The 21799-nt window shown below is 36.8% G+C and overlaps 3 protein-coding genes across 9 annotated transcripts in view; 2 read left to right on the top strand and 1 right to left on the bottom strand.

The window, feature by feature from the left end:
* LOC120481924 (retinal Mueller cells isomerohydrolase) lies at window positions 1–5108 on the top strand. 2 transcript variants are annotated; one of them, XM_039675823.2, is made up of 15 exons: window positions 1–73; window positions 356–438; window positions 1195–1345; window positions 1824–1931; window positions 2026–2167; window positions 2556–2703; window positions 2790–2871; window positions 2942–3074; window positions 3200–3339; window positions 3480–3609; window positions 3948–4062; window positions 4213–4307; window positions 4392–4503; window positions 4591–4745; window positions 4798–5108. In XM_039675823.2, exons 1-14 carry the CDS (start codon window positions 63–65, stop codon window positions 4737–4739), a joined length of 1599 nt encoding a protein of 532 aa, XP_039531757.2. In that variant the 5' UTR covers window positions 1–62; the 3' UTR covers window positions 4740–4745; window positions 4798–5108. The 2 variants fall into 2 exon arrangements, with proteins under 2 accessions (XP_039531757.2, XP_088975890.1); XM_089119764.1 differs by having other exon boundaries at window positions 56–148.
* Window positions 4963–13208, bottom strand: LOC120481908 (methylcrotonoyl-CoA carboxylase beta chain, mitochondrial). Of its 4 annotated transcripts, none has more exons than XM_039675782.2 (13): window positions 13081–13208; window positions 11134–11442; window positions 10823–11019; window positions 10213–10391; window positions 10053–10133; window positions 9721–9899; window positions 8662–8854; window positions 8462–8553; window positions 7190–7346; window positions 6132–6254; window positions 5919–6043; window positions 5754–5835; window positions 4963–5222 (listed from the first exon to the last, which is right to left on the bottom strand). In XM_039675782.2, the coding sequence occupies exons 1-13, from the start codon at window positions 13191–13193 to the stop codon at window positions 5136–5138; spliced, it is 1917 nt and encodes a 638-aa protein (XP_039531716.2). In that variant the 5' UTR covers window positions 13194–13208; the 3' UTR covers window positions 4963–5135. The 4 variants fall into 4 exon arrangements, with proteins under 4 accessions (XP_039531716.2, XP_039531724.2, XP_039531732.2 ...); XM_039675790.2 differs by lacking the exon at window positions 13081–13208 and adding an exon at window positions 11969–12820; XM_039675798.2 differs by lacking the exon at window positions 13081–13208 and adding an exon at window positions 11944–12820.
* osbpl9 (oxysterol binding protein-like 9) overlaps window positions 13126–21799 on the top strand; it is a 27575-nt gene continuing 18901 nt past the window's right edge. For 2 of the 3 annotated variants that reach the window (XM_039675743.2, XM_039675751.2), the window contains exons 1-3: window positions 13126–13257; window positions 14349–14399; window positions 15884–15962. In XM_039675743.2, coding sequence (XP_039531677.2) covers window positions 13147–13257; window positions 14349–14399; window positions 15884–15962 — 241 coding nt within the window. In that variant the 5' untranslated portion in view covers window positions 13126–13146. Of the gene's footprint in view, window positions 13258–14348; window positions 14400–15883; window positions 15963–16534; window positions 16690–21799 lie in introns of those variants that run through there. The other variant, XM_089119762.1, reaches the window with a different exon arrangement.

The following is a 21799-nucleotide window of genomic DNA, read 5'->3' on the forward strand; positions in this document are numbered from 1 at the left end:
TGGGAACGGAACAGTTCTGGTTTACTCACACAGGCATCATCTCGCTTCAAAGTCAGTTCAACATGGACAGCCCGTGAGTAATGGAACTTTTCCCTCTGTCAGACTCCTCAGATTGCACGAATGTTTTTTGGTTTTGTCTTTATTCATTGTAAATGTTTGCAAAATGTTGTATTTAAATATTTTTCTTATTCAGTTGTTTCCATTAAGCTTTATGTCTAATAATTTATATAATTTAGTAGAATCAATGCCTGAAGAAAAATGAGTATTTGTATAAGTTTAGTTGTTTTGATTTCTTTTCGATTTCACCTCCTCCTAGCTCATTATGCTAAACTTGTGGACATCTGTTTTCATTCAGTCTTGAACACCCAGCCAGTGGCTATAAAAAAATCTTTGAGTCATGTGAAGAGTTAGCTGAGCCCATTCCTGCTCATGTCTCAGGTTTGTTTGCTTATTAATCAAGCATGTTCAAGTTTTGATACTTTTTACTATTTACTTTATGCTTTCATTGAAGGGAAAAAATGCTGTTTTAGCTGTGGCTGATGTAGCCTTTGGTATAAGACATTTGGTTAAAGGGATAGTTCTCCCAAAAATGAAAATTCGGTCATTAATTAATGTTACTCACCCTCATGTCGTTCCAAACCCATAAGGCTTTCTTTCATCTTCTTTACACAAATGAAGATCTTTTTGATGAAATCTGAGAGCTTTCTATCCTTCCAGTTTTGACAGCTATGCAACTACCACTTTAAAAAGTCCATAAAAAGATAGCAGAACTAATCCATATTAATGAAGCGGTTTAGTCTAAATTTTCTGAAGTTACTTGATCTCTTTATATGACGAACAATGAATTTAGGCTTTTCTATTCACCTATAAGTTTACATTAATCAACTCGCACATCAGTTGGGGTTATGTTTCTTGACATGCAAGAAAAGCCTAAATGAAATCCGTTCATCATATAAAGCGATGGAGCCTTCAGAAAATTTGGACTGAACCGCTCAATTCATATGGATTAGTTTTACGATCTCTTTATGAACTTTTCAAAAGTAGTAGTAGAGAAAGCTTTTAGATTTCATCAAAAAGATCTTTTTTTTCTTTTCTGAAGATGAACGAAAGTCTTATAGGTTTGGAATAACATGAGGCTGAGTCATTTTTGAGTCAACTAACCCTTTAAAGTGAACCTTCTCTCGCTCTCTGCAGGCAAAATCCCTGCATGGCTTACTGGCAGTCTGCTCCGCATGGGCCCTGGGCTCTTTGAGATTGGAGATGAACCTTTATACCACCTTTTTGATGGCCAGGCTCTCTTACACAAGTTTGACCTGAAGGATGGACATGTCACCTATCACCGCAGGTAAAACCCTCTGTTTATTGTGCCCAAATCTATAAATAAGCTGCATCCCATATTGAGTTTAGGGCTACCTAAATGTTTTGTAATAATGGTAGCACTTTGTAGCACTTAGACATTCTCCTAACTATAGGTATCTTTCCGACTACATGTCAACTGTCTACCAGTCATTTGAGTATTAGTTGATTGTCTGCTTAACACTTTATTTTGTTGGTCCCCCAACAGACATAGGCTTACATGTCAACTTATTCTACTAACCCTAACATATCTGTCTTCTAATACTTTAACAAGAGTTGGTTGACATGTAATTGCAAATTAATGAGTTTTTGTTGGCATTTAGTTGCAAGTTATACTTAGTAGAATGTGTAAAGTGGACCATCTGAGTTTAAATGCCTGGACTGATTTGTTTTGTGAAAAGTGGTTTATACAATAAAGAACCGAGATTTTACTTAAAGTGCATATTAACTGGCATCTTGAACTTCAGGTTTATCAGAACTGATGCTTATGTCAGAGCCATGACAGAGAAAAGGGTGGTGATCACTGAGTTTGGCACCGCTGCATATCCAGATCCATGCAAAAACATTTTTTCCAGGTCTGAAAAGTATTTTATGTTCAATTTGAATTGGGAATATAATAATAATGCCATAAAATATTTACTCTCAATTGTGCATCCACTTTTGGTATAGGTTTTTCACTTACTTTCAAGGCATTGAGGTGACAGACAACTGCCTTGTCAACATCTACCCCATCGGTGAGGACTTCTATGCCTGCACGGAAACCAACTACATAACCAAAGTTGATCCTGAGACCCTCGAAACGATAAAAAAGGTAGGATTTTTGGTTAAGCTTCAAAACGATGATCCTTTATACTAGTCAACTAACTTTGCATTAGTTGATTATGATTTAGTTGACTATTAGGGCTAGAGTTAGAGAATAAGTTGACATGCTTGCAAAGTTACTTATAGTAGGTAGAATATTACTTATTTAGTTACTTATAGAAGGACCACAACAATAAAATGTTAGCTGATATTATTCAGCAGATAGTCTACTAATACTCTAATGAGAGTTAGTTGACATGAAGGTGCAACATTACTTATAGTCAACAGAATGTCGAAAAGGGACCATCAAAACAAAGTGTTACCGGCTTTTGTTCTGTCGCCTAGTTTTTGCCCATTAACAAAAGCATAAATACTGTAGCATCTCTACTTGGCCATAGGTGGACCTCTGCAACTATCTCTCAGTGAACGGTGTGACTGCACATCCACATATTGAACCAGACGGAACTGTATATAACATTGGAAACTGCTTTGGGAAGAACATGTCGCTGGCTTACAACATTGTCAAAATCCCTCCACCACAAGAAGGTTGGTATAATGCTTTGTTGGCATAAAAGGGTCATATTAATGCTTTACGAGAAGCTGTTTGACTTTTGTATTATTTGTTTAATCAGATAAATCCGATCCAATTGAAAAGTCAAAGGTTTTGGTTCAGTTTCCAAGCAGTGAGAGATTAAAACCATCCTACGTCCATAGGTTGGTCATATAATATAATATTTTCTAAATGATACTATTCATAACTAATATAATGATATATATTATACAGCTTTGGCATGACAGAGAACCACTTTGTGTTTGTTGAAACTCCGGTGAAGATCAATCTGCTGAAATTTCTGACTTCTTGGAGCATCAGAGGGACAAGCTACATGGACTGCTTTGAGTCAAATGAAAGAATGGGTGTAAGTTCGAGCTTACTTGAATTAAATCATCTTTAAATCGTGGTTAAGTATATGTTTGTTAGAGGGAGAAATGCTCTAGGTATTTTGTATGTTGCCTCATCCTATTTGTTTGGTTGCATTCCCAGACGTGGTTTCATCTGGCAACCAAGAATCCTGGAGAATACATCAACCACAAATTCAGAACATCTGCCTTTAATGTTTTCCATCACATTAACTGTTTTGAGGACCAAGGGTTTATTGTTGTTGACCTGTGCACTTGGAAAGGGTACGATTACTTGTTTTGCTTTTTTTATATTTATTGAAGCTTTAGCTAACACCTCGGAATTGCCTAAATAACACAATACAGACATCGAGAAAATGCGATACAGTGGTGATCATCTGTGGTTCCCTTTCTTTGATTGACAGGTATGACTTTGTGTATAATTATCTATATTTGGCAAACGTGAGGCAAAATTGGGAGGAACTCAAAAAAGCATCCATGAGAGCTCCACAGCCAGAGGTGCGGAGATACGTGCTTCCACTGGACATACACAGGGTAAGAGATATCAGTGTTATTTCAGTGTCTTAGTTTGAATTCGTTTTTATTGATATATTTTCTGTTCATTTTAATTTTAGTATTTTAATACATCAAGTTGAACTGAATTAAAATGAGAAATGTTTCCCTGGCAACTAGCTGAAATAAAATAAGCTTATCAAGTAGCAACATTTTGTATGGTTTTAGCTAACTACTATGATAACCCTTGATATCATAGTTCTACCTCTACTTCACCTTCAGTTTGTTTCTTGATCTTTTTGTCTCTATCATTCCAATCCAAAAAATACATTCCTTTATTTTAACAGTGTTTTAATTAGTTTATGCCTTTGTTTTTGCAGGAAGAGCAGGGGAAGAATTTGGTTTCTCTTCCATACACCACAGCCACGGCTGTCATGAGCAGTGATGGAAGCGTTTGGCTCGAACCTGAGGTTCTTTTCTCTGGGCCGCGTCAGGGTAAATAATTCAACACCAAATGACACAAGTAACCCCTTAACTGGCATTTTCCTTTTCTTTTTTTCCCCCAATAACTACTGATTTTTAATACTTCAAATTTTAAAAAGTATATTCAAAGCCTTTTCTCTCTGGGTTCTTTTTGTGTTTCAGCTTTCGAGTTTCCTCAGATCAACTACAGCAAATACTGTGGAAAAAATTACACCTTTGCTTATGGACTCGGGCTAAACCACTTTATTCCAGACCGGGTGGGTATGACATGTTACAGAAACTTTTTGTTCACGTCAGCGTTTGCTCAGTGTGTGATTTGTTGTATTTTTGTGGGGTTTTAGATTTGCAAGTTGAATGTGAAAAGCAAAGAAACATGGATATGGCAGGAGCCAGATGCCTATCCATCCGAAGCACTGTTTGTGCAAAGCCCTGATGCGAAAGAAGAAGATGACGGTATTTCTAATCTGTTACTAAACAAACATAAATTTCAGATCTGTTTATGCTCTTGAAATAAATACGTTTTTCTCCTGCTTTTCTCAGGTGTTCTTCTGAGTATTGTAGTAAAGCCAGGAGTTTCCCAGAAGCCAGCATTCCTCCTCATACTCAATGCCGCTGACCTGACAGAAATAGCACGTGCAGAGGTTGATGTCATCATTCCTGTCACTCTCCATGGCATGTACAAACCTTAGAGGATCATAAACAGGACTTTGTATGTTGGTAAACAGACTATTTTTTAGTTTACATGTAATATCATTTCATGTTATTGTTGCTATTTTAATTGGGCCAGTTATATGACCTGATATGCTTATAATGCTTCAAATTGTTGGTAATCTAATGTGTACTGTTTGAATCAATTTGTAAGACTTGATTGTTTCAAAAATATACTTTCTACTTCATTTATTTTTTGCACAAGTATAATTCCATTTGTACAATTGTTTATTTTACATCAGCCAGAAGATAACAACAGTAAGGCACTGCTGCTGATAGCAGGCAAATTGGTGTTAAAATAAAGATATGTGTCAGTTTATAACTTTAATAAAAGACCTTATACAAGTTTATTAAGTCCACTGAGTTTTCTGGTAGTGCTACATTCGGAGAAAAGGAGTCCTCATCTTCTCTCTGGACAATTGATACTCTTGTTGCTTAATGATTTTCAGACACTTGCTCAAAACCTAACAAAAGGAAATAGAAGCATATATTTTATAAAGCTTTTATTTTCAAACTCAGGAGTGCAATGCATACTTCGAAGAAAATTGATGTTTTATGGAATATTGCAGTATTTATTTAAAATGACTTCCCCTCCCATTTGCACTGACATCTAGTCCTGTGTTTACTGGCACGAGGGCGGGGCAACCTGTCACTCACATGACATCACGGCAATAGCAAACCACCACCATCCAATCATTTCCCGATAAACAAACATTTATTTCTTGTTCAAGAAGCCGTTTGACTCTAATATACTTCACAAAATTGAAGAAAAGACTATTCTGTTTCATTGCATTAGATTGCCTCTTTAAGGTATCCAATGCTGTTAGCACTTGGATTTACTTCAGTGACTCCACTGAAAACCTCAACAGCTGTTAGTCATTAAGAACATCCAGTGAAAAGTCGGGATTCATGCCTGTGCTTTTTGGCCTCTTATTTGTAACAGTGAAAAATGCATGACCTAAACCACATAGAATTTTCTTTCGATTTTCTTTTACCTTTCTGGTGTCTTGAGGTAGAATAACACCATCGTCCCACAGTCTGCTGGTGGAAAAGAATGCTGAACTCTCTTCCTCCAACCTTTACATAGACATAATAATTATTAGATTTTTATACACCTTTAAAACAGCCAGTTATGGACATCCTGTTACACTGGCTCTTACATCTCATTAATCTGTGTAATTTCCTCTTCAGTCTCCACAAATGCATCTGAGTGGCCTGGGGCCAAAATCGACACTCTTGCATTGGGCCACAGGAACAGGAAGTTAGGGTCAAAAGCCCTTCCGCACTAAAAAAAAAAAAAAAGTGTTCAGAAAATGTATTAAACTACTCAGAGTGTGTTAATATACATCAAAATGATGGGTTTACAGACTGACCATAGCATAGCTGTCACCTCCATGACATCCTCCAATAACCACAGTAATTTTGGGAACAGAAGCACAAGCCACAGCAGACATCATGGAACCCTGAGCCTTCAGTCTGTTAGTGTTGTGCTCTGCCTAAGAGAGATGGCAAACAGAAAGAGAGGTTTAGAGGAATAAAGTGAGGGAGGGAGAAAAGAGAGCAAGTAACAAAGTAAAACAAGATGGCGTGCGAGCAGGGCCAGATATCAGTCCATTTAAAAAACATCTTTGTACCAAAGATGAAACTACTGCAGTTTTCTGTATATCACATGCATGTTTTAAAGTGCTCTTATTTTGCTATTTTATTTTGTTTTGGAAGTCACCTACAATAGGTTTACATGCATCCAAGATAAAAAAAAACAACAACATTTGAGTTTTCTCATAAAACACATTGCAGCATCCCCTCATTTCCCAGTGTCTGAAATGTTCGATCATGGATCCAGTCTCTCAAAACCCTGCTTTCGAGAGCCTACTCTGCTCTGATTGGTCTGTTGTAATTGGTCTACGATTTGCAGTATGAAACAAAACACCAATTACCATATCTGAATTTCAGCTCAGGACGGTTCCTCAGCACTTGTGATGCGAACAGTAACGATGGCTTCAATCCAATACCGTATTAGTTTGAGCCTGATGTCAAGTGTCAAGTGCATGCCAAGTGGATTTGTGCATAAAACACATCTTTTCGACATGTTGACAACACAAACCAAACTCTTCCAGGCGTCTCCTACAACTACAGTGTTTGAGGATGGGACAAAGTAGAAATTGTTCACAAGCAGACCATATGAAGACCATAGGCTGTAATTATGTAAATTTGTTACAAGTTTGTGCAGGATGTAAGACTGGGATTACTGATGACTCGTTTCTCGTTTTTTTGGAGACAATAACTCCATTCATCACGTAGTATGATCTTAGAAACTTTGCAGACATTTTACATTCACAAACACTGGAAAAGGACAATAGGGGCACTTTTAAATGACTTCTATTTTAAAGAATCTAAAGTAGAGTCTGCATATAAATGTCTTCTGATGCACCTTGGTTTGTGAGTGTGTGTGTGCAGGTTCCGGTGCCGTGTTCTGCAGGAAGATGATAGGAATGTCCCTCTGGTCACACAGCTGAACAAAGTGACTACCTTTCAGGGAAGCTTCATACGTCAGCTCTCCGTTATTTGCCGCAATTCCAATCTGAAGTCTGAAGATTGAGGAGAAGAATAAAAGCAGCTTTAAATCTAATTATAGTAAAGAAAGAAACTAGATTTTTACATTTTCTCAAAATGTAATTGAAGTCTGCCAATGCGAAACTGACAGACACTGATAATGGTTGCCAGGGCATTGCTATGCTGTTCAGAGGGTCTTCTGGTTTAACTGATTGCAATAAGCCTTCATGAAATTCTGGGCCCAAGATATGGCAGATTAATTCATTGTGTTTCATTGTCCACTGGGTTAAAATCGTATGTCTGATGGCTTAAAAAACTCAACTAGCCACACAATTCTTACACATAGCACAAACGATGTAGTTTAAACTATAAAATATGAGCAATTAATGCAGTGATGATTGCTATGGCAAGCACTTAAAACAATTAAGTAAAGGTGAAAGTAAAAATGGCAACATTTTACAATAAGCTATCATTTGTTAACATGTATTAACTAACATGAAACAGCAAAACATTTGTTACAGTATTAATCTTAGTCAGAGATGTATAGTAACGAAGTAGAACTACTTAAGTACTGTACTTAAGTACTAAAATGCTGTATCTGTACTCTACTAGAGTATTGTTTTTTTCTCATACTTCTACTTTTAATTCAGTAGATATTTTCGATGAATTTAATACTTTTACTTCGATATTTTTTTAATGTTCTCCTAGTTACTCATTACAATTACAGAAATTTTACGAATCATTCGTTGCAAGTAGGCTTTCATGCTGCCTAAATCACACGCCAGTTTTATAGGGTAATGGTATTGATTGACACACACATTGACAACTAATGCAGGGGTTATCCTGCAATGACATTTTTTTGGCGGCCGCCAAAGCAAATTTGTATCCCACCAAAGCGCCTTATTTGATTGCTAGTTCAAACTTTTGACTGCTTTCTTTAATAATTACATGACACAATACTTGTACTTTTCTCATACTGTCGAAGCAGTGTCATCTGATTGGTTTTGGTCACCTAGAAACAACTTATGCACTTAATGTTGTGTTTTAATACTGGGATATAATGTTGATGACTTTTTTTTAGTTTGTAGAAAAACATTTAACATGCCATTCACTCGATATTTACAATATTTAAAAATTCAACTACCATTACCCTTCAATTCTGGCAAACCCAGTGAGGAGAGTGGTACCGTAACGGGCCTTGAACTCCTGAAACCGACTACCATCGGTCAGGCGACTCACAATCTGAACAGAGTTGAAGCAAATGAGTAAATGAACACCCACAAACCATGTGAAACATCAGCATGTATGGTGTAAGTCTAAAACTATGCATGCGCATGGTTCATTCATTACCAGTCTGACATCCATGCTGTGATTGTAGCAACGAGGCGCAAGGCCCATGAGATCGTCTGTGCTGTACAGGGGCTCCTCGACCCGAGTGTCGTCTTCCTCTGGAAGCTCATAATTTAGGGTGGAGATGATGTTCCTGGTACACTCATATGCCTCCTTCTCTGCTGTGGCAAAATGGTCCACACAGCCACTCACTCTGGAGATATAGCAAGGAGAAAAGAAATTTACAATAAAAATAGATCATTTAGTTAATATGCATTTACAATATTAGTATTATGTTATGTTATATTATATTAATCTTATTCATAATTGTCTTATTATTAAAGGGATGCAATTACTTTATTATATTACATTATCAGCTGAGCATATATATTCACAGGAGGGATTTATAATATTGTTTATATGCATTTAAAATTATTTTAAAACTCAGTTCTATCTTTAATTATTATACTATATTTTATTTATAAGAGAAATGTATATTTATTAATTATATTAATCCAATCATATTAATTGCATAAATTATGCAAAAATCAGCTCTTTTCTTTTCTCTTTTCAGCTCATCATTTCTTTTTATTATATTATTTTACATTTTATTGTATTATATTCAATTATTGTCAGCTGAGTGAGCATATTTATGCAGGATGCATTTATAATATTGTCAATATGCATTAAAATATTAGTTTTATGTTCAATTATTATATTATATTACATTATATCAATTGCTTTACATATGTTTGAATACTCAATTGCATACTCTCTATATATATTTTATTTACAATTTTCTTATCATTAGAGAGATAAGCAATTACTTTTATGTTTCATTTTTTGAATTTTATATTATATTATTGGTATGCAAATGTTTTACATATGTTTGATTACTCTATTCTGCTTTAACAATCTGACAATCAGTGAGGTAAAGCTGTTTTGTTCTGTCTGTAAAGCACCACATATTCATCAATACACATCAATCAATAACATGGTTGTGAAAATACAGGGATTGAGAACCACTGCTCTAGAGATCATCAGGTGAGAGAATGCAATCACGCAATGGAAACAGCATACTCTGAGTGTAGCTTGGCTCCTCCCAGGTCCTCTGGAGAAACATCCTCCCCAGTTGCAGCCTTCACCAAGGGTGGACCCCCTAAAAATATTGTTCCTATCCTGTGGACAATCACCGCCTCCTCAGACATAGTGGGGACATAGGCACCACCAGCTGTGCATGACCCACACACTACTGACACCTAGAGAGGTCAAGACATCACATTGCATTTAACGTGAGAACGTTTTTATTTTTTAACGTACAACAATTTCGAAGGAAAACTTAGTGTTCAATGGACCTTTACATATAATTATGCATTAATACTGTATATTCTAAAAAAATGTAGTTTTAATACCTGAGGAATCTTCATTGCTGACATAACTGCTTCATTGTAAAAGGTTCGTCCTCCATGGTTTTTATCAGGAAAGATCTCTGACTATTGAAAGAGCGATTGCACAACCATTAATGTACCAAAAGAGATTTCAGAGATCTTCATGGCAATAAATGCAAGTTACCTGAAGAGGCAGAAATGCGCCACCACTGTCCACCAAGTAAACGAAAGGCAAACGATTCTGCATAGCCACGATTTGTGCCCTGAGCTGCTTTTTAACTGTGATGGGATACGCTGTACCTCCTTTCACAGTGGCGTCATTAGCGCTGAACATGCACCAAAGTCCATTAATTTGACCAATTCCTGTGAAAAACAAATAACACTGTCACTAAGGAAGGAGTTTAAGAGGAATACTTATGCACAAATAATTTAATATTAATTAATGTCTTATAAGTCTGATATTATTATGTTGAACAAATATATACAGTACAGTAAGTAAATAACCCTCTGTTTAAATGGTGAATTTGAAAAAGAGAGATAAACAGGCCATATTTTTTAGATTTTATGGTAACACTTAATTTTACAGTCTCCTTGTTACATATGTTACATGTAACCAAAGTAATAACAGTAAATTCTGCAACTAACCCTAAACCAAATCCTCACCTATAGTAAGTACACGTAGTTGCTTAATATTACTATATTACTACTTAAATATATTATATATATAAAAAAAACTTAGTAAATGCTTAGTAAAATGTATGATTCACTTTTCTCTATATGTTGTATTCCTGTACCTGTGAGACAGCCTGCTGCTGGAATGTCTCCATAGGGTAGACCAAGTCCAGCGAAAGGAGAAAGTTCTAAATAATCTTCATCATCCAGCAGCATGCGGAGTCTGTCTCGTACCAGGACCTTCCGATTCCTCTGCGTATGCCGTTCTATGGCGTTTACACCACCACCCTTCATTACTTTTTCCTTGTGTTCAATGTATCTAATGAAACAAGACAACATTACATGGGGTGATTATCACTTATGTGATCAATTTTATGATAAGGGAATTCTGTAATAAGTGTAAAAATCTTCAATGACCGTGGATCAGATTTACTTTTGCTGACAGACCAGGCTGTTCCTGAGATTCGCTTCATATACATGTCTGAGAGCCGGCTGAAATGTTCCATCTATGACTGGAAAGGCACTTGGTAGGCGTCTCCTGCGCACAGTGGAGCTCATACAGCGATGCAATGCTGCTGGCTGATGTGTCCCGTGTGTCAAGGGTTGCCACAAACTTCCTGAAACAGGTGTGCAGTGGTATAAAGTGGAGCTGGGAAGCTTTAATGATGTATCCCATGACTGTGGATTTTGAGAGAATGATGCTCTAGTGAGTATGAATCTATGCCCTTTTCTATGGAAAGACCTGGTGGAATAAGAGACATGCCTTATGAGGTAAAGAAGACACCTACGCTTATGTATAACTCATTGTATCATTAATACAGGAAAGTTGGTATTTGTCATTGCAGAAATTAATTTGTTTTGAAGTTTTGTACACAAACATGCTAACGCGCAAGAAATATGAATTGGCATGTGTCAATGCTGAGATGCAATATTGGAGACGAAATATCTAAGCCCAGCACCAAGTTCAAACGTGTAATAATAAATACATTATAAATATTCTTCTAACAGTATAATAATAATTATTATAATGTGTTAATAATAAATTTGAAGGAATTATTAAAAGCAACAAAAGCAATTCCTTTCACTTTGCATTGATTTTTCTGTTAAAAACGCTTCTTTCTTCTTTTGCAGGACATTTATGCTGTTTGCTGCTGTATTCTTCTTAGTGTGTCAAAGGTCGTTATGAACTCACTAGGATTGTACAAGCAAAAATTTCTAAAACGGCGTAGGCAAATTAGTTTACCTTGACATTTAGCAGACGATCTTACCTTAACACACAACAGTACATGTTGAGACGAGAGGTAGAGGTCTTAAAAAATGATTTTTTTTTTAATAGTGTGTAACAAGAAAATAAGTATGGGCGGAAACAAGGAATAGGAACGTTTTGAGAGTAGTATTATGAAATAATGGCCACTAGAGCGCAGACATAGCCTAGCCCTAGTACATACCGCAGTAACGAGATTCTATTCTATTCTATTCTATTCTATTCTATTCTATTCTATTCCATTCATGCACTGCGGAAAAAGACATTTTGTACGAACAGGGTTCTAAACTAAAGCCATAAAAATCACTTACTTAAATTAAAATAAACATTAACTGAAATAATATAGAATAGGCCTATAAAAGAGCTTAAAGCGTTTTTCATTAGAACTAAAACTGAAATAAAAATTAACTTTATCAGATTAAAAAAAACTTTAAATAAAATATTTATTTAAAAACAAAATAATAAAATGATTTAACAAAAATCACACAACAAAAAAATACTAAAACTAAATACATTCTTTTTTATATATTCCAAATTGGCTTATTCTATAAAGAAGGAAGCATGTAAAATGTGTCTATTTTGTAAAAACAAATTGTCTATATTGCTCTTAGTATAAAAGGTACAGAGACAGAAAGGCTAACAGTTTCATAAAACCTATGAAACTATGGCAGACTGACTAAACGGTAGATTTTTTTTTTAACAAAAACCACAAGACTATCCACCTTCAACCTAGCTATGCAAAAGTATTTTTAGACAGTAGCCCATTTGTCACAAATTTCCCAGACCTTCAAGTTTATTACATTTAACATAGGCTTTAAATGCAATAGCTTTGTTATATAACGTTACTGTTCCGTTTCCACGAAGAAGACTTAAAAAAGTTCACAAATTGGCCTGCTATGATATTAGTAATATTATTAATATAATATATTTTTCCGCTTTGTTTAAAAGTCAATAAACAAATTGTATCTTGCACATATGTAATATCCAAGTTAATCCAAGTTATTACTTCCAAAAGTCGTCCTTGTAATAACAGTTATTATGTAAACCCAACCATACATATCTATGAACCCAACGGCTCTGAGTAAACCATAGTTCAGCATGTGACGTCAGACGCACGGTTTTTCTCGCCGCGGCGCGCACTCCTCCTCCCCGACCCCGCGAGCACTCAGGCAAAGTGTAAAAATGGCGTCCATCATGGAGGGGCCGCTGAGCAAATGGACTAACGTCATGAAGGGGTGGCAGTATCGCTGGTTCGTACTGGACTATAACGCCGGGTTGCTGTCATATTATACTGTAAGTCTTTCTTGAACGGCTGCGAGATATAAGAGAGGGATGGTCGCTTAGTGGCTGTTCTACTATCGTTAAATAGGAAAGGAAACGAGCACTTGCAGGCCTGTCAGGAGTTGGGAATCTCAGCTGGCTGGGGCGGGGTTTGCTTGAGTGACTGCGACTTGAGCCAATCGAGGCTTTGCTAGGAAAGCCATTAGCCAATAAGCAGTTAGACTCGTTGTGTTGCCAACAGGAAGGACACCTCCCTTGGAAAAATGCTTACAGTAGTATAGTTTAGTTTGCAGATTTTTTGAAGGATTGAGGCGTCCACATGTGACCGCTTTTGTGAACGCATTAGCTGCAGGGTATTAAATGTTTTAACGCAAATGTCTAGTTTTTATGTATGGCATCTGAAAACATCTAGCAGCTAGAATGTTCAAAACACAAGATAAACAGCTCAGCCAAGAGTTGCTTGCTGTTAGTAAATCATTTACAGCTAACTCAAATCTCTCAGGTCGGTTAATGTATACATATATGTAAGGTATATGTATATATGCAATTTATTGGTTATTGACACTGTCAAAACATGTTTAAATTCGTTTAAATCATCTCTACTATCTTCCTGGTTTACTCAGACGGTAATACTAATATATTCAAGCCACAACAACTCGAACTGATTGTCAACTGTCAGATATATATATATATATATATATATTCCTTTACCTGAATACACACACACACACACACACACACACACACACACACACACACACACACACACACACACACATATGTATGTATTGTGTATGTAAATAGTTTATTCTAAAACCCCATGAAGTCTAAGTTTCCAGTGTACTACCATATAATTATATCAATAATTTAGGAAGTATTATCAAATAATATAAAGGATGTCATATTAAAACGTTAACATTCAGCCATTTTTTCTCCTGTATATTATAAAATCCAGGTTGGTTATTATTACATGGTCTTTGACCCAACATATCCAGTTGTAAACTTTTTAAAGCTTCTTCGTCAAAATGAGACTTGGAAGTATTTCAACACTGTGTTGGTCATTAATCAAACCACTCTTTTTATCACTCTGTCCCCTCCTTCAGTCCAAGGACAAGATGATGCGTGGCTCTAGAAGAGGCTGTGTGCGACTTCGGGTAAGAAGCTTTCTTTATTGTTAAAGCAGGGTTAGGTTGAATCTGGCGTCACTCCTTTTTGTTTAATGTCCATCAATTCAGTGATTAACTCATGTCTGTGCTTGTCCTTATTCTCCCTATTATTCTTGTTTGGCTATACTATTCATTTCACCCTTGAGAATCTGCCATCAGGATATTATAGCATGGATGAAGAATTTCCAATAAGTATGTGACATGATTTTATGGCTAATGCATTGTATTTTTAATAGAGGTAGAATGCATCTAATAGTGAGTCCTTACGATGTCTAATAATAGGGGTTCATGTCTGGGTTTTGTGTTAAATTGTCCAGTTCTTCAAGATCAGATTTAGTACAACATTTCTATGTAGTCCTTGCATTGTGACATTAGAACAGCAAAGGGCCCTTCCCAAAAATGTTGCATAAGGTCTTTGTATAGTTTAGCATTAAGATTTGTTTTGACTGGAATTATTAGAACCTCACACAAACGAGGTTTATATATGTGTTTTTCATGAGGTGAGTGAAATGCCTCACTTATTAAACACAACGCTGTGAAAACCCTTCACCAGCAGATGGCACACTCTTCATCTTAAAATGCAGAGGACAGTCATGAGAGATAATAGATTTAATGCAGAGGTGAATTGTTATAAAATACAGAATATAACTAATGTGTTAAACTTAAGGCTATATGGTATTGCAAGTATTTTAGTCATAGTCAACTACTTAAATACAGCCTAGAGACAGTAAAATATATTATCACATGTTTTATGTTCCTAATCCCTAATATAATGCGAATAGTAATGCTTAATTTTAGATGGCTGAAATTTCAGACAAGTGTTAGTTAAACGGTTTTGTGTATCTCCCGTAATGTCAATGTATTGCACAGCTTTAATTAGTGTCGTAAATAAGATATTGATTCTTGTCTAAGAGCAAGTCGACTTAAATTTAAGCCAGACTTTAAAAATGCTTTGGGCGTTGGCTTATTTTTGTGGTCTGACCTGCTGTGAGCAGTTATTGCTCTCTTCCTCTCAGTTTCCAGTAGTTTGTTGTACATCTGTATTTAAAGTTAAAATGTTTTCTTTAATAAACCTCAGGTATGTTTTCAGGCCACTCTCTTTTTTTAATGTCTTATTTTATTATATATCTGTTGTGGTAGTTAATCAGGGATGAAAGAGTTAAGTCGCATGTTTTTCCTCTGGTCCTGGAATACATACAGAATGTGCTGCAGTTTCTCCGTCTCTCTCTCTCTGTCCCCCTTTCTCAATTTACATCTCCTTCCACTTTCTTTCTCTCTTTTCTTTTTTCCCTCCCATTCCGCCCTGTTTGGCTTTTTCTTTTTATCTCCCTTACTCCACCCATTCTTTCCCACCCCTTTTCTCCTCTCCTCATGTGCGTAAGGGAGTGAGGCAGAGGAACGTAGAGAAAGAGAGAACAGGGAATGACGTGTCCCTCAATCTGAATGGCTTTCGCTGCGTTTCTTTTTTGCAGGGAGCTGTGATAGGAATCGATGACGAGGACGACAGCACTTTCACCATTACAGTGGACCAGAAGACTTTCCATTTTCAGGGTGAGGTCTCCATTCTCTTGTTATTCTGGGGCTTTGTCTCATCCATCTTCTCTTGCATCTTCTGTTCTTTGGCACCTCTTGCTGTTATGCTTTTAACCAATGTTCATAGTGCGGCCATCAGCCGGATGCTGACATGTGCCTGATCTCTCTCTCTCCCTCTCTCTCTCTCTCTCTCTTTCTCTCTCTATGCTCCTCGTCCCTCCTCTCCTCGTTCCACTCTGTTTATTTTTGCTCTTGCTTACTCATTCTCCCCCACGTTTCTTTTTTTTCATTTTGATTTTAAAGAGGATTATGACATCAGGAACCAGCGCTCTAATGCAAACACGACCCACACTTAACTCGCATCAGTCGCGCGCACTCAATCCACATACATTAGGCCTGGTGCATTTGTCCGGCTTATCTCTTGCGACCACTGACCGGGACGAGCTGCAGATTTCATATCTCGGAAGCTCTCAGATTTCTTTTTCCAGAATCCGCATTGAATTTCCGCTTGGAATTTCCGTGGAGCTGGAAGAACTCTTGGAGAAACGGAGTAGAACAGACAGAGTTACGAAAGGCTGCTGAGCTCCAGGTTTTTAGCCTCTAGCCTCCACCTTCTCTCACTGGCTCATCTATCCTCCTCCACCCCCCCTTCGCATCCGCCCTGCCGGGGGTGCGTTCACTCTCCCCATGCCCTCACCCACTGCTATGTTCCGACACTGTATGCTGTGGCTTTTCAGTAAGAAGGGTAAGGTCACGCTCAGCTGGGACCGGAGTGACCGTTTATTATTGCAGTTTGCATTTAGTCTCGAGCATGCTTGTTTTATTTACAAATGGAGTTGGCTGGTGGTATTAACTTTGTGTGTTATTCGTTCTCAAGAGTTACAGGTTTTGAAAATGCGTACCTGGCGGGACCATAGTATTTTTAAATGATAATTTAGATTCATTAGTGGTCATTTTAGGCTCATTCCAGCCCGCGATGAGTCTTGTTGCTTTCTCACACATATTGAAATGAAGGTATTATTTTTTATCTTTATTCATTGCAGACCGCTGTAGTATTAAGTCAGTTGTGCTGTGATATGCCAATCCAAACCTTTTATGTTTTTAAATGGTGGAATAACATAACTCGACCTGCCATGTCTGATTTCCTGTTGTGCGTTTGCATAGTTTTTTTCTATGAGTGTGTAGCGCAGGCTTCAACAATCTCCTCATACCATCCACCTCTCTAGATCCTCAGGGAGTCATCCTATCAGTTTTCCTATCGCCATTTCTGCAGGAGTCATTTACCCTGAAATGGTTTTGTGCCTCCTGGATCTCATGGACCGGAATTGCAGCACAAGTTGCTTGTCTTAGTTATTTATGGCTTTTTCTTTACGGTTAGAGTGCCATGTTGGGTGTAGAATGGTATATTCTTGAGTAAAGTTGTATATTTTGTTGTGGACATGAGCAGATTTGAATATATTATTCCTATTAGTCTCAGATGGCATGCACACAGAATGATAAATAAATCAATAAACGAAACGGAATCAAGTTACTCGAAGGAATCTTCAATTAATTTCCCAAATGTAAATACTCATTATAGGAATAGAACAGTAAAATGAAGACCTGACTTGCATATCATTCTTTTCAAATAAATTCATACTTTTATTCATGACACATCAATTTCTCTATTCCAGTCAATTCTTATTGACTTCACAATCTCTGAGAGTCAGGGTAGGCAGTTCTGCTGATAAATAAAATTGTGTTTTCAAGGTACCAGTTTGCTACAATGATTTCTTCTGAGAAAACCAAAGCCTAGATGCTGGATTTAGAGTTTGTGTGGTTTGCATGTTCTTCTGCTATTTCCTTTGGTGTTGTCTTTACAGCCTTTTGCAGATGGCTGTGCTTACAAGTTTGTTGCACAATGGTCTATTAATGTGAATCATCGATTTGAGATTTACACGTCCCTTGACATTGTGTTGTTTTACGGGTTATTACAGCCACCTTATTACAGTATGTCACTTCTCAGGCATTCCAAGACCCAACAAACGCCAATTCAACATGTTCAATCTGCGAAAACAAGCACCAACCAACGCCAACAAGGGTAACACAGTGATCTTACAAAACCTGACGAACGTGTCTGTTGCCGTTGTTCGCCATCTGTCCGTGCAGAGCCTTTTCTATCTAGATGGTTGTGCTGGTTGTTCAGCATAAGTTTGCCTTTGTGACACTAAAACTTTATTAACATTATTGTTGTGATTTTGCTGTGTTTGGGGTCAGTGATTTGTAAAGTGAGATATGTTCAGATTAAACCGACCTGTGGTTTTCTTGTTTTGACATGAAACATCATCAGGATTATATCAAGCTGCCAACTGGGCTTTAACCAAATACCATGCTGTTGTTAAATATTACAGTGTGAAAACTCTCTCAGGGTGATGAAAAGCAATGTAAGCTTGAACTTTCATATCTGCAGATGTAAGAATATAACCTCCCCATTCAGCAAGATACATTTGAGAATTAGCGGTTTGGTTGATCGGTCAGGATGAGTATGGAGAGGTTCACACAATGCAGGCCGCAGAGGAACTGTACTTGCTATTTAGAGGACCATCCATAATTCATCATGCTCTTCTGTGGCCCAGTATCAGCCCTGCCTGAAAGCCCCTTTATTTTCTCTGAGCTAAAAGCCTCTACCTGTCTTCCTCTCAGACACTTGACTGGAGATAGAGGGAAAAAAAAACAGACAGCATTTAAAAGCTCCCAGCTTCAGACACACCGAGCTCCTGTTGGCAGTGGATCAACATTTGCATTCATGCTCCTGAGGGGAAAGAAATAGCAGAGAGGGAGAATAGACGTGGAGCAGAATGAGCTACTGGTGTGTGTTTTTCTCTCCGTCGTCAAGCTCTCGTGTTTCCGCAGGACAGCGCTGGCAGGGGAATGATGCAGGGAGTCACATGGAAGCTGCAGTGAGTTTAGGAGGGACTGCAGGAAGGAACGTGCACACAAACATAAGCTCTGATCCATAGACGGCATTTTGGAGATCTTGCTCGACACTTTTTCATACTATAGATATAAGGCAGCAGCAGCACACTTATGTTTTTTGGAGACAGCAATGGACTAGGGATGCACAATAAATCAGTACCATATCTGTTATTTTTTATTATTGAACTTATTGATGTCAGTTTTGGAAATGAATCGGCTAATATTAAACATCTAATTGTATTTGACCTATTTTTACATTTAGATGACCTTTCCCATTATTTAATGCTCTCGTAAAGTTGATTGAAAAATACTAATAGTTTAATAATCATGTTAAAATCAAATCTTTAAATGAGTGTGCATTTTTTTGTAATCTTGTAATGGCTAAAATCACTTGTAGCATTGATTTAAAATTTTAGTTTGATTTTATTTATTTTTAAATAGGTTACTCATGTTTTTTTTTACGATTTTTTTAACGATTTTTCATCAAAGACGCATCAAAGTGACTGTAAAGTTTTTTTTTACATTGTTACAAACGATTTTTGTTTCAAATAAATGTTCTTTTGAACTTTCTATTCATCCTGAAAATAAATATATCATAGTTTCCTTGAAAAACATTTAAGCAGGACAACTGTTTTTAACAATGATAATAATTAATGTTTCTTGAGAAGCAAATCAGCACATTAGAATGATTTCTGAAGGATCATGTGACACTGAAGACTGGAGTAATGATGCTGAAAATTCAGCTTTGCCATCATAGGAATAAATTGCATTTTTAAATATATTCAAATCGGTTATTTGAAATTGTAATAATATTTCACAATATTAGTGTTTTTACTGTAATAAATAAATGTAGTCTTGGTGAGCATAAGAGACATCTAACCAACCTGTTAGTGTTTATATTATCAGCCATTTATTTTTTTATTGGCCATGACATAAAAAAAAAAATTGCTTATTTGTGTTGGCCAGAATTCTTTAAAATATATTATCCTCAACCTGCTCTAATTCTTTTTGGCTCATCTGACTGTAACTCTTTGTTTCACGGTTCTTTAACATATTATAGCTCAGTAGCAAATCTGGTGGAGACATCAGTGCTGAAGAAATGCCTTTCAAGTTTATTAGGTTTAAATGAACATAAATGATGCAACATTTTCTTTGAATGCTTACTTTTCTCTCTTTTTCTTGCATACCGCTGGGGTGTCATTAGAAGGGCACATTGCATAAGGTGCCCTCATTCCATCCTGAAGTCCACCATTGCTCTCCAAAGACACACTCCATGTTTTTCTCAGTATATAGGGTAGAGATGAGGAGGAGAGCATATAAAAACTGAATTACATTGTGCAAGATAGGTGATGATGACTCAAGTAAGCACTCATGCGTTTGGTCAAGGCACATTCAATTCAAGTAAACAGCTTGGATTACTTTATTATTAATTTATAACATTTTTATAACATTTCATGTTGTACTCGGGGTGTTACTGTGGCCTTTAGGTCAGTTTTAGCATGTCCTCATTGCCAAATAACGGACAAGTGCAGTGTTTTGTAATCAACTCTACTACCTCTCCTAGTGAAACCTCATTGGCTAGCTTGGCATCATGCGCCATGTGATCTCCACTCCCGCACCAGTAGCCCAGGGAGGGGCCATGTTTGTTTTGGACTGTGAGTCTCACACGGATCTAGGACATTGATTTCAAGCATGTTTCATAGATGTGGGATGGCTTGTGGTCCTGTGCGAACGAACACTGATGTACTTTAAAAACAGGTAAAGGGAACTAAAAGTTCTCATATCTTCTTGAAGATACTAATATACTTGTGTTTTTTGATATTTCTGTCTAATGTTTATTGATTATTTACCGATTCAGGATTCAGTGTATGTGTAACTCTACTGTGCCTAAAGGTTGTTATATCATCTATAAGGTTGCCTCTTTACACTCAAATTAGGGGTTTGAGTTGTGATTTTAGATCTTCTGCTGAGCTTTGAACCTTCATCCATCAAAGTGTCTCATATCTCATGTTGTCAGTGCTGTTTTTCAGATGGTCCCTGGGGAAATAATTAAATGTATGTTTAATGGCTATTACATAGAGAGAGAGATTTAGTCTGAATATCTGTCTATGAACTTTGTGTGGTACTTTCTCATGCCAAACATCAGATCAAGACTTAGGTTTGATTTGCCACTTGCTGTGAACTACAGTTAGTAATATTTAAAAAGGGGATATTTCCTCTTTTTCGTCATTTGATGCATTGTTTTCTTTCTGTCATGGAGCATAGAAGATGTTTTGAGGAATCTTCACATACTTCTTTAGATATTAAGTGGATGGATAACAGTGGCTCTCAATCTCCAAAAAGCAGCAAAAAACTCTTTCTTTTTATTTTAAGTCTTCTTTAAGTCTTCTATAAGTCATATTAAAGTAATTACTTACTGAAAATCATCTTCTTAACTCAAGCTCATAAATCTTATCCTTGCAAGAGTATCAGGTAAACAATTGAAGAAAGTTCAATAGAAGGAATAAAATCCTGTTTTGAAAAACATATGAACATGGATGAAGACTTAGCCATTCCTTTAATGGGACACTTTATAGTTGTATGCTTGATTCGATCTTTTGAAGAGCAGAGGCTTTTTTTTCTCTCTCTCTCTCTCTCCTATAACAAACTCCAATTATGAACATTACCGTTTGTCTTTACTCAAGATCAGAGGCATTTATTTGTGTGTGTTTAATTTCCTGTTTAACTTGCTACAACCCTGTCTTGTCTTCTTGAAACTCTACCTGTTTTCGTTAAGGAAAGCCAGATACGACAACAGAGCTGTAGTTACCGTCGTCACATTTACAGTTCCACGGCAGAGTCATTCTTCACTCTCCATTTCATGCGCCGTGTGTTTGCGGTCTGTCTGCTTATTACTAATG

Source organism: Pimephales promelas, chromosome 14 (assembly GCF_988280905.1).
Source record: "Pimephales promelas chromosome 14, fPimPro1.hap1.1, whole genome shotgun sequence".
NCBI classification, from domain to species: domain Eukaryota; kingdom Metazoa; phylum Chordata; class Actinopteri; order Cypriniformes; family Leuciscidae; genus Pimephales; species Pimephales promelas.

Excerpts from the sequence above, each read along its gene's own strand:
- LOC120481924 (XM_089119764.1), top strand. The coding sequence starts at position 81 with ATGGAACTTTTCCCTCTGTCAGACTCCTCAGATTGCACGAATGTTTTT. Across the intron at positions 2,168-2,555 it reads CCCTCGAAACGATAAAAAAG|GTGGACCTCTGCAACTATCT; the intron begins GTAGGATTTTTG and ends ACTTGGCCATAG. Across the intron at positions 2,704-2,789 it reads AATCCCTCCACCACAAGAAG|ATAAATCCGATCCAATTGAA; the intron begins GTTGGTATAATG and ends TTGTTTAATCAG.
- LOC120481908 (XM_039675782.2), bottom strand. The coding sequence starts at position 13,193 with ATGACGTTAGTCCATTTGCTCAGCGGCCCCTCCATGATGGACGCCATT. Across the intron at positions 6,255-7,189 it reads ACACACACTCACAAACCAAG|GCAGAGCACAACACTAACAG; the intron begins GTGCATCAGAAG and ends CATCTCTCTTAG. Across the intron at positions 6,044-6,131 it reads GAGGTGACAGCTATGCTATG|TGCGGAAGGGCTTTTGACCC; the intron begins GTCAGTCTGTAA and ends TTTTTTTTTTAG.